We start from the raw sequence: 12,352 nt of genomic DNA on the forward strand, positions 1-12,352 counted from the left end.
ATTTGTGGTGGTTATCCTGGTGCCTTGCCATCTCAAGAACTTAATTCCAATTACTTTTTTTTTTAATGCAGCTGTGGTCCTCAGGTTTAGGAAAATCTCAAATCATGCATGAAGCTAGTGAAGGTTTAAATTATGCCCTCTCTTATATGATGTATTTATCACAAACAATATTGATAATAAAACACCTGCCATTTCTGATCGCAGTGTACAGCTTAAGAATATTAGCTCCTAATCCACAACAAAGATGGCTGAAGTGAAACCTCTGATTTTTAAGGGAAGCCACAGGAGAACGCAAGTCTCCTCTGAGTCAAGACATTGTGCTTACTGCCCAGAACACACCTAAGTTTGCTACTAAAGTGGTCTTGTTGTCTTCATGTTTTTGCTCTTTAAGCTTCTTGGTCTCAGTTTTTCACATGGTTAAAATGAAGAATTTTATACTGTGGTTCCTGGGATCTCACCCCCAGGGTCCCCCAGATCTGGATGTTATTGCTTTAGCAAGTCTCATAAGTGACAAAGCAGTTGAAAAATACACTTGAGCTAAGTGGGCCACTGTGTGTGGGGGGAGGGGTGCGCATGTATGTGCACGTGTGTAGGGTCAGAGGCCAGCCGTGAATACCATTCCTCAGGAGCTTTCTCTCTCTCTTTCTTTCTTTCTTTCTTTCTTTCTTTCTTTCTTTCTTTCTTTCTTTCTTTCTTTCTTCTCTCTTTCTTTCTTTCTTTCTCTCTTTCTCTCTTTCTCTCTTTTTTTCTGTTCTTGTTGTTGTTCGTTTGTTTGAGTCTAGGCTGACTGCCCAGTGGTCCCCAGAGATCCCCTTCCTGCACTGGGATTCCATGCCAGGCTTTTTGCATCTGGGTTCTGGAGCTCCAACTCAAGTCCTCACATTTTACCTTCTCCTGCCCCAGACCGTTCTTTGGAAGCTCATTTTATTTCCCCAACCCACACCGTATGGACAGTCTAATTCCAAATGGCACATCAGTGATGCATGCCTGAGGCTTACCTGTTCTCCTCTGGGATGTGGAGGGACATGAACTGCAGAGGATCAAGACACTGTACCAGCCAGCCTTGGCGTTCACTGATTCGAGACACATCCACCTTCAAGAACTGGTTGGGCATCCGGCTCCACAGGACATGTGAGAGGAACTGCACGTGCAGACGTGGAGGACACTGAGGCACGGGGTTTTTGTGCTCGCTTTTAAACAATCCCGCTGAGAGAGGCATCACATTCTAGAGCATGGGAAGATAGACAGGGGAGAGGGGTTATTCTGCATAGGAAAGCTAGTGTAAATAAGATGCTCAGTGAGTTAAGATCAGGCAGATAATAGAGAACTGGTTTTAAATTTCCTAAAAGGACAAATGGAGGAAAACGTGGTAAGAAAACAGCTAAAATTTCAGGATTTCGGGACAGGGGAACCAGTGAGAGGATGTGCCTTCCCCATGCATGCCATGCAAGTATGACCAAATATGACCCTTCCTCCATCATGCTGCTTCACAGGGCTAGGCCCAAAGGAAACTGGCAAGCCTTTTGTGTACCAAATATTTTGACAAGAGGAAATTCCACTAAGCTCTCTTTCTCATCATCCACTCTATCTAGCCTGCAGTATACAGAGATCACTGAGTGGATATCACCCATTAAAGCCAAAATTATTAACTTTAATATTCTTATTCCTATGTGATATTCCATTGCATAAATAAGCTTATGATCATTTTTTATGCTACTCTTGTTGAACACGTAAGCTGTTTCCTGTTTGGGACTATTATATATAATATTGATATAAACTTGCCCACATCAGTATTAGAAATTATGTATATTTTTAATGTAGAATGTCAAATCCTCATTCTGATTTTTAAGTAATTTTAAATAAATTAATCTTTTTATGAAAGAAAGAAGAGAGAGAAAGAAAGAAAGAAAGAAAGAAAGAAAGAAAGAAAGAAAGAAAGAAAGAAGAAAAAAAGAAAGAAAGAAAGAAAGCCAAGAACTTGACTTTAAACAGCACAGTTTATTGTTCCTCAACTGGAATGGACTGTTTTATCCAGTTAATTCCTCTAGTTTCAGAAGGAAAGGTCTCTGCTTTGCTCAGAAGTATTCGATCATGTACGATGCTAACACCCTCCCTGTTTGCCTCCAATGCGAGCCTATATAAACATCATCTCTGACATCTCTGTCCCAACATCAGCCTTTCTTTTCCTTTGGAGAGCCTTGGCTGCTTTCTATAGGCAGCTCATTTTCTTATTTCTTATTCCCTCTCATGACTAGAAAAACACATTTACTAAAGAGCTCTGGCGCTGTTTTAGATGCTAAGAATATGTTAAGGAACAAACCAAACGAAATCCTTACTCTCTTACAGCTTCCGTTTTTCTTGTTGGAGATGTAATGAAAAGTAGGAGGGGAGGCTACAGAGGAATCCCAAGACAGAGCCAGGAGAGAGGGGCAGGAGCAGAGGAGAGAGGAAGGGCAGCATGGGAGATGGAAGAGAGGCCACAGAAGGGAAAGAGTCTGGTTTTAGAGATGAAACACAGTGCCCTAAGCAATGGGATGCTAAGACCTGACTCCTGATTTAAAGCACTGGGGATCACTCCGATTGTAGTGTGATAAATCCAAGAGCAAGGATAAAGGAAACCTCACTGGGAGGCTCCTGGAGTCATTCCCTGAGAACTCACAAAGCTGGGGTAAGAGGGAAGGAGAACTCCTGACCTCCATCCACACCTCTCTTTCCACTCCACCCTAGCATCCCTCCTTGAATCCACCATTATATAGCATCTCCTATCATTTAGTAGAAATTCTCCTGGTCCCTTCACCAAAAATCCTCCTAGCTAACATATCTGCATGCTTCCTCAGTTCATGCTGAATTGGTCATTTTGTGTCATCTTTGGTCTGTGACCACTGCCCACTCAGATTCTCCACATGCTATGGCCTCTGTAACATACCTCCTCAGTTCTCCTACGTTCCTGGTGGCTATTCTCAACCTCACTCACAGAGACCACTTCCTTAGCCGATATAATCAGATTCTCCATCCCTCCATCTTTCCCTCTCTATATTAGCTTTTTTCCCCCCATTAACTCTCAAAGTCGAATCACACCTAATCTCTGGATCACTAAAATTCTTAATTTTCAGCACAGCATGTATTTCAGTCTGTCTCCCTGTCTTCCCTCACTCTCTTTCCCTATCCCTATCTCCAATTATAGACATGTACATGCAAATACATGCATTATACATATGTCATTTTATTGAGAAAATATTAATCATTAAGGATGGTAAGATTCTTATTTATGCTGTTTTCACTCCACTCAGCAGGAACTGAGAACCACATTTTACACTTCTGTGCTTGTGCAGTTTAACAAACTGCTAAGCAAGCTACAGGTAACTGGCTCAGCAGGAAAATTTAATCAACCACATCCACCTAGAGTGTGCCTGGTACCCCAACTTTACAGTCACAAGATGAAATCCAATTTCTTTGCTCAGTTTCAAAAGCTCATCTACCTGTGGCATGAACATTCCCAAACCACCCAGACAGGAATAAACTTTAAATAACAGCCTTGCTTCCTTTGCCAAAATCCAATTAACTAATCTTATTAAACCAATTTGTTGTCAAGTCCTATTGCCTTCTCCCGGGAAGCAGTGTGGATCCTTCAGTTCATCTCCATTAGGATTCTCAAGGACCTTATCACAGTTCCCACGTAGACAGTATCAGATCAGCTGCGTACACTTACCAATGCCTGCTCTCATTCCGCATCTCCATGCTTCTATTAGCACGCTATTCCAAGACAAATCTCACTGCACTCAAGACCCCTCTTCACATGTCAGTAAACCCCTCTACATAATATATTTTCATCCTATCACGTGCCATGTACCTGTTAATCTGAACTTCTCACCCTCTACCCAGGCCCCAGCAGCATTCCTTGAGTGCACCCAGAACGAACCACCCAATCCCCATCACCTTCACTCTTCAAACTTCCTTTTCTCTTTCTTTCTGTTAGGGGGACCTTCTCCTAGTGAATGCAGCACGAGAGCACTGGTTAATAGGAAAGCAATCAGCCCGAATACATTCTCCACCCCCTCCACCCAGGGCCTATTCGCTTTCCTTCCATTTATGTTTCCAGAGAACCCCACAGATCATGCTCTCTGTAGAGCACAGGTTCAAGGACTGGCATCTGGTTACCACATCAACGCTTCCTTTGTTGTGTGCAATTTGGTGAGGTAATTTTTTTTCTCTATAAGCTCTGTTTTATTGAACAAGATATTCCAAACAAAGAAACTCTTGAATTATGTGATCAAGTGACCTGAAAGAGGTTTTCAAATATGGCTTTTTCCCCCCTAAAGAATATCTATATTGGTGATAATACAGTCCTGCATCCATTTTGGAAAGCACATGCTAGGCACTCATAGAAAATAATAGGATGCATTCCTATGAAGGAGTCCCTCTTGGTTAGTTTTTATTATCATCCTGAGAAAACCTAAAGTCACTTGAGAAAAGGGAACCTTAGCTGAAGATACTGACACCAGGCCAGGAGTGATACCAGTAGTCAAAGCACTTGGGTTTGTTTCAGAGAGCCCGGTCTTAGTGCCCAGTATTGGCATAGTAGCTCACAACCATCTGTAACTCTAGTGTCAGAGGATCTGATACCTACTTCTGGCCTCCATGGGCACGAGGCACATGCAAGTATTACACATACATACATGCAGCCAAAGCACTCTTATATGCGTGTGTGTACATATAAATGTATGAATAGTTGTCTCTGCAACAGGCTCATCTGGTGCAGGAGAGCCCAGCCACGCTACTGTGGATGGTAGCAGCACTAGGCTTCTGGCCCATCTAAGAAAGCTATCTGAACAAACCAGAGAGGGAGTCGGTAAGCAGCATTCCTCAGTGGAATTCCTCCCCTGATTTTGCTCAGTAATGGACTCTTCTCCGGAAGTATAAACTGAGATGAATCCTTCCGTCTCCATGCTGCTCTTGGTCACAGTGACAACAATGAGAGACAGCTAAAACAGAGTCTTTCTTACCTTTATTCTGCCCAACTCAAACTGGAAAACATTGGGACTCGTAGCTTGTGCGAAAACTGCAGGAAATAACTTTGTGCTTGGCTCCACCTTAAAAAACAAGTGAGTGTGTTGACTATTGGTAAAGAAAGGAGACAAAGAAGAAAAGCATTTCCTCTACAACAACCAAGAGGCACGTTCAGAAGAAGACTAAAGGCGTTCCCATCCATCTTGTGAATAACCTGTCAGTAACTGCAGGATTCACAACAGCTTTGGAGGGAAATGCTGTTAACTTTAACTTTGAAAGGTTTGTCGTTCTGAAAATACTCAACAGAAAATTGCACATGTAGTAAACGCATTTCTGCTTTCCTTCTCTCCCACTTTCTGAGTTTTTCACCTTAGAAAATGTTTCCCTTCAGCAGGAGCAAAAGCCCCAGGGCATCTCTGACCACATACCTGATAGTAAGTGCTTAACTCCTTGCCATTGGCAATGAACGTGAGCAGCCCGCTGGCAGCATCCACGACACAGCCGATCTCCAGACCATTGCTGTTGTTCCGTCCTTGTCCCGGGCTCATGCTTTCTCCTGCACACACCATATAGCAGTTGCTGCGTTTGATGCTGAATGAAAGAGAAAAAAATAAAAATAAAACAATCCACATTGGTACCCTTGTACAAACACGGGTGTGAGAGAAAGCAAGTGTATCTTGAAAACTAAGCCTAAGTTATGCTGTGCAAGCAACAAGCTCATGCTGTAATGGGAGAGATGCAAAATGGGCCCGGGTCTGTGATTCTGCGCAGTGCTTCATTGACTTCAGGGGACAGTCTGCTTCAAGTTTATCACATATCTAAACTTTACACCTAACGACAGGCCAACGAGCCTGGCACCAAATAAGAACTGATCTGTGCTTCCTCTGCAAAACAAAACAAAACAACTTAAATGAAGCTGGACCTTTTTTTTTTTTCTGGGTTCAAAAAAAGTTTAACTATTGAGTAATCATCCAAATTTGATTTTTACCCCCCAAACGCCACTACTTGTCCTAAAACTGAAAAAGAATCTAAACCAGGCAAATCCTACATAAGCCATGAATGCAATAATACATCTGATTGAAATGGTGTGCCTTTATGGACAATTTCTGGCAGTGCTACAGAGAACAGTTAAGTAGATAGTGCACACAGCAATGCTGACGATAAACTCCGCCTGACTCCACCTTCAGCAGAACCTTCATTGGAAGGTTCTACTCCATTCTCTTTGTTTGCACTACAGCCAACACATCACAAGAACAGCAAGGAAAGGCCAGAGGCAGGCAGGAGGGGGGACAAAAACAAAAAGGCTGAAATAAAGTCCTTTTCGGATTGTCCAAATGCAAGTTGCATTTCTTTGCGCCAGGCACCCAGTATTCAGTGATTCTCCCTCATCCTGTTTCCAACTCTAGTAACCTGTTAGAGCATTCTCATATGAATCAGTGTTTTCCTTATATTGTTGCCCTCTTTGAAAATTAAATACATGCCATTTGGGATCCCATGCTGCTATCAAATACTCTTTGCGGCTTTTGCAAAAGCCCTCATCTGTCTGCGGTGCTGAGGGAGGGACAGCGCATTTCCCAGGTCACCAAAAAGGATGGCTCAGCTGAAGAAGAAAAGCAACACTATGGAAGACTCTTTCTGAGACCTGTCATAGCAGATCAGAGAGGATCGCATGGGCGCACAGGGTAGAAGCAAATGGGAGGATCTTCTCTTGTCTTATTCTGCAAGGAAGATGGCCTTCTTCACTTTTTTGAAGGTTTTGGTTTGAGTTCAGTGTTTTACAAATGAGAAAGGATGGTACAGAAAGTGTAACTGACTTACCCGAGGCCACACAGCGAGTCAAGGGCAAAGCTGAGGAAAGAATCCACTGGTCCTCAGTCGGAGTTCAAAGGTGTGCCCCTGGTCTAACTCTAAGCTACCAGCCCACTGTCTGCAAACTCTCCTCCCCACCACACAGCCAGTCCCCAAGAGGTTTATCAGACCATAGGCACGCCACCTCAACTCACCCATTTCTCATTTATAATACAAAGGCCAAGTATTGGCAACCCAAGTCCTTAGTTGTATAACCTGAAGAACATATGATTCTTACCCCAAAGGATGTTGTATTTTTATTATATGACTTTTGCCCTTAATATATTTAGATTACTTGCTGGTTTGTATGAATAAGAAAAGAGGACATTGACATCAATGATTTAATTACATCCTCCTAGAGTTGGAAATATCCTGAGCACAAAATCTAAGAAACAAGAATATCTGGGCCTCTTGATATTTTTTTCCAGACATTATTCTGTGTAAAACCCTGTAAGAACCAACCTCTCATGCACTTTTCCTTTTTCATCTCCTAGAGTGACAGTCACTGTGCGTACTCTGTCCAAATCGAAGCCTGTGTCGTACTGGTGAAAGTCAGATGTAATCCAGCCCACCCAGACATTAGCAGGCTCTTGTCCAGGAAAAATCCTTACTGAGTAATAGTACTGTGGAGACAGAGGAACCAAGTGAGAGCAAGACAAAACAAAATGTGGGTGACATCTGAGCCTCTGGATTGTCAAAGAGTACACTTCTTTATTTAAGACCACTTGGCTGAATTAGAATGGTACAGACAAAGGGAGTAGGAGGCAAAAGGGATTAAGATTAAGTGGTTCTGAGTATTTTTCTCCTCTTCCAGAGGACCAAGAACCCATATTGGATGGCTTACAACTGTCCATCACTGCAGCTCTGAGGGATTTCATGCCTTCTTCTGGACTCCAAGGACATCTGCATACACACAGCCTTCTCCTCTCTCTCTTGGTCTCTCTGTCTCTCTGCCTCTTTCTCTGTCTCTCCCTCCTCTCTCATACACACACACACACACACACACAAATTAATATTATCTGTGACAACATGACAAATAATGAGAGGCTTATACACTCCTAGGTATGTGTGTGCACATGTACATAGGAATACATATAAACAGGTATGTGTATATATAGATATATATGTACATTTTCAATTCTTCAAATGTCTGAGAACACTTCAGAGTTTCACTCGGTCATGGGCCTCTGCATATGTGTGGATTCTCCTTTCTCTTATAAGTAACATTTCAAAATTTGAAGTCACTGGTTTGACTCTAACGCATGAATTTCAAACTCAAACATAGAGGCCCTCAGGGGCTAGAAAGACAGCTCAGCAGTTAAGAGCATGTGCCAGTCTTGAAGAGGTCTTGGGTTCAGTTCACAGCACTTGTGGTAGATTACAACCACCTGTAACTCAGTACCAAGAGACCCAATGCCCCTCTTCCGATGTGTGTCCCTTGTTGCTGCATGCAGATCATGCACACACATACATACAGGCAAACATTTATACACATAAAATGAAAACAAAAAAATGTAAACACAGAAGCACTCTACAACAGATGCAACTATAATTTCTCCAATTTGGCATTCTAGATACATAGTTCTGAAAATTTAAAATGGCAGAGAACAAAAGTTGGGCTCCCTGAAAAGTATAATAAATGACCTTCTCTCGACAGTTTGTTGAGACAAACTAAACTCTATCAACTTTGAAAAGTCCAGTGAAATTATCAAATTTCATTAAGAAACAGGATATCAAAGTCTGTGTGATAGCTGTAAGGAGCGTCACTTAAAATAATTCTCATTTCTTAACAGATATTACAATACAAGCTTTGCTTCAAAATTTCTATCCCCCCAAATATGCCTAAAAATATAAGCAAATACTTATTTTTAAAATGTTATTCAGCGGGCTATGGTGGCACAGCCTGTAATACCTGTACTACGAAGGCAGAGGTAAAAATAATCATTCGTTCAAGGTCAGTTTGACTACATAGGGAGATATTGTCTCAAAAAAAAAAAAAAAAAAGCTGGGAACAGTTGGTAGAGTGTTTATCTATCTTGCAGGAAACCCTGGATCCCATCCCCAGCACCACATAACCTGGGTGTGGTACAATCCTAGCACTTAGGCAGCAGAGGCAGGAGGGTCAGGAGTTCAAAGTCATCTTCAGCTACAAAGCAAGTTCAAAGCCAGCTTGGGCAATAGGAGACCTGACTACCATAAAGTAAAATAAACAGAAAAATAAGCAGAAAGAACCCTGCCAATAACACTGTATCAAAGCAGAGCATTTGGAAAGTACATTAAGTGCCTCTGACACATACCGTGGAGGTCTGCATCAGGTACTCGTAGTCATCCCGGTCATCAGCAAGGACATCTTCCGTGAGTCTTGCAGAATGGCTTGTGCTGTAATCTGGCTTTGTCCTTCTAAGTAAGAATCTGTAACATGTGAGAGGAGCAATAAGCAACGGCAACACATTCCACCCATTTCACACATGACATCATTAGCCAAAGAGTCTCCAAAGGGGCAGCTTTCTTTCCATGGAACATCTAGCAATGGTGCTCACAGCTTGGGGAAGGAAGCCCTCTGACATCTAGAAGGCATATGTGAAGAGAATTGCTCAGGGCCCTCCAATCCCTATAATAAAAGATGGCCCAAACAGAGCGGCAGTAAGACTGCATTTGAGAAACACTGATCTCTGTCTCTGACCACAGAAAATTGTATTAAGAGGGAACGCTCTTTAAGTCTCAACCAAGGACGTAAATATAGATAACTCTGAAGAGGTGACATTCGGGTGCTTACAAGCTAGAAAAACACAAGTTGTGTTATGTTCCTCTGTAAAAATCTTCTGTGGGTGGGTGGATGGGTGGGTGGATGGGTGGGTGGATGGGTGGGTGGATGGGTGGGTGGATGGGTGGATGGATGGGTAGATGGATGGATGGATGGATGGATGAATGGCAACCAAAATATACTAAAAATCATTATCTCTACAGATTGGGCCACTTGATAACCATATTACTTTAAAGCATGCTGTAGCTGAAATGCGGGGACATAGAAGGCTAAAACAAATTAGTATGAGTTCCAGGCCAGCCTGGCACATAGGGTGAGGGTCTGTCTTAAAACATCCAAGCCAAAGGCTGGAGCAGCGGCTCAGTAGATAAACTGCAATACAAACATGAGGACCCCAGTTCGTGTCATCAGCACCTATTTAAACAGCCAGGTGCAGAAGTACATGCCTGGAGTCTTAGAACTGGAGAGGCAGAGACAGGTAGATTCCTGGAGCTCACTGGACAGCCAGCCTAGCAGAATTAGCAAGCTCCAGGTTCCCTGAGAGGCCTTGCCTCCACAAATAAGGGTGATAGTGAGAAGAGTAATCAATCCGGTACCCACCTCTGGCCTAAACACACACACACACATACACACTCAAATGCAAGTGGGCCCACACACAAGTGTGTAAACACAAACAGAACTGCAAGCCCAGACCAGCCATCACCCCGTCTCTGCCGATCACCTTTGCTTTAGGCGTGAGGGTTTTTCCTGAGCATAATCTTTGTGGTTATTGAACTCTGGCTTGGGGGTTTCCTTGTCCTTGTCGATGCGGTCAGGCACCAGATGACCGTGAGCTGTCTTCATCAGAACCTCAAAGTCAGAGTCCACATCGTAGTCCTCTAGGTCACTCTTGGGCCCGTATAGGCCGGCACCAGGGAGCCCTCCCGTCCTGGAGAAGACCTCGGCGCACTCAATGGGCATGCTCAGGCGGTAAAACATGATGTCAGTGTTGCTGTTCTGAGAACCAAAGGACTTCTGAGTGACCTTCAGACACGGGGAACTGTCTATGGTGCCATCTATTCTGGTCACCTAGCAGACAAAGAAGCCAGTTAGTTTTAACTGTCAACTTGACACAATGTGGAATCACTAAGAAAAAAACAATTATCTAGATTATATTGGCCTGGCGGGGAGTGTCTATGAGTGGTCTTCACCAGGTGAATTGAGTTGGGAAGATGTGCCTGCTGGGGGTGACACTATTTCTTAGACTGGGAATCTTGGGTTGTCTAAGAGTGGAGAAAGTGAGGTAAGCAAATGGATGCATGCGACCATTGCTCTTTCTTCCTAACTATGGGTGTGATATAACCAACTCCCTCAAACTCCCACTGTTGGGACTCTCCCTCTGTGATGAATTGGAACATGGCACCTGAAAACTGGAGCTGTGAGCTAAGATAAACCTTTTCTTCCCCAAGTTCTTTTTGTCAGGGTAATTTTATTATTGCAATGAGAAACAAAGCTAAGATATTGTAATTCACATTCTAATCAACACTGTCAATTTCCTGTCTTAACAACAAGCAATGTGTTTCCTGTAGACAGTCTCTGAAGATCTACCCCAAGCAGCATTTTGTAGGAGATGATGAAGCTAGAGCACTGTGTTATGGCTACACAGTCAAACCTGTCTTCTCACGGGTTTCATGTCCGTGATTCACTTGAAGGCCCATGCAAAATATTTGAGGAAAGCTACATTTGTGCTGAATGTGTCTTGTCATTAGCAATATAATATAAGTATTTATATAGCATTCACGTTGTATTGTATATTATAAGTAATGTAGAGGCTTCTGGCATTGCATAGGATGATTTGTATGGATTCTGTGGGAATACTATCATTCTGTTTGAGGAACTAGGGGATCTGAAGATGCTGGTACCCAAGGGAAACATACAACCAATCCCCTGTGAATACCTAAGGATAACTATAATGATCAAGTCCTGCCCTAACTCTAAAGACAGGCTGAATAGTTCATGTCACAGCTGTATACATCAGGATCTATCCCAACATTGTCTTACATAAAATTACATCCTCTATCAGCCTAACCAGCTACTGGGTAAAGTGACTGAGGAGAGGTTAATCCTTTGCTTAGATCCCATTACTATGTAATACATACCAGCAGGCATTTTAGTGATGTAACAATCACTGTCCACATACAAGTTCTCATACATAAAAATAATCTACTTCTAGTTGTGACAAAAAGGTCTGATTATTAAAGGAAAGGCAAACCTCGATGTGTTCATGGTTTGATGGGACCTGGAGGAACTGAGGAAGCCGCTTGCTCAGCCACATGGTGATGTCCCTATTTGTATTAACGGCAAATGGCTCATAACCTTCTTGTAAGCCACAGATGGTAAAATATTTCAAGGTGCTGACATCCTTTCCAAAGTTCATCCTGCCTACTTGCGCCACCCCGAGACTACACACAGGGATGAATCCTGGAAGAAAAACAAGTAACAACCTTAAGTAGTTAATATGAGATTCTCTAAGCGTGGCATAAGAAGCAGATTGCTTCCCAAGTCCTAGCCTTGAGAAATCCATCAACCTACAAAGAGCACAGAGTGCAATGAAGAAGCTACTGAGATTATGAAAAATAGAAGTCCTGACATTGTGATTTGCCAACTACGGACTTCTTAAGACGTCCATCCCTCTACTTGACCTATAAACTACACTTGGTCCTCCAGGAACCTTGGAGTGTCCATTCTAATGTG

The 12,352-nt window shown here is 42.8% G+C and overlaps 1 protein-coding gene across 1 annotated transcript in view; it reads right to left on the minus strand.

Moving 5' to 3' along the window:
- The window catches only part of Ryr2 (ryanodine receptor 2), a 533,102-nt gene that overhangs the window by 167,174 nt on the left and 353,576 nt on the right, over positions 1-12,352 (minus strand). The window contains exons 29-35 of the mRNA XM_060372656.1: positions 11,871-12,079; positions 10,341-10,687; positions 9,153-9,267; positions 7,318-7,478; positions 5,436-5,598; positions 5,004-5,090; positions 999-1,225 (exon numbers count right to left, since the gene is read on the minus strand). Coding sequence (XP_060228639.1) covers positions 999-1,225; positions 5,004-5,090; positions 5,436-5,598; positions 7,318-7,478; positions 9,153-9,267; positions 10,341-10,687; positions 11,871-12,079 — 1,309 coding nt within the window. The remainder of the gene's footprint in view (positions 1-998; positions 1,226-5,003; positions 5,091-5,435; positions 5,599-7,317; positions 7,479-9,152; positions 9,268-10,340; positions 10,688-11,870; positions 12,080-12,352) is intronic.

The sequence above is a fragment of the Meriones unguiculatus genome, chromosome 19 (assembly GCF_030254825.1).
Source record: "Meriones unguiculatus strain TT.TT164.6M chromosome 19, Bangor_MerUng_6.1, whole genome shotgun sequence".
NCBI classification, from domain to species: Eukaryota; Metazoa; Chordata; class Mammalia; order Rodentia; family Muridae; genus Meriones; species Meriones unguiculatus.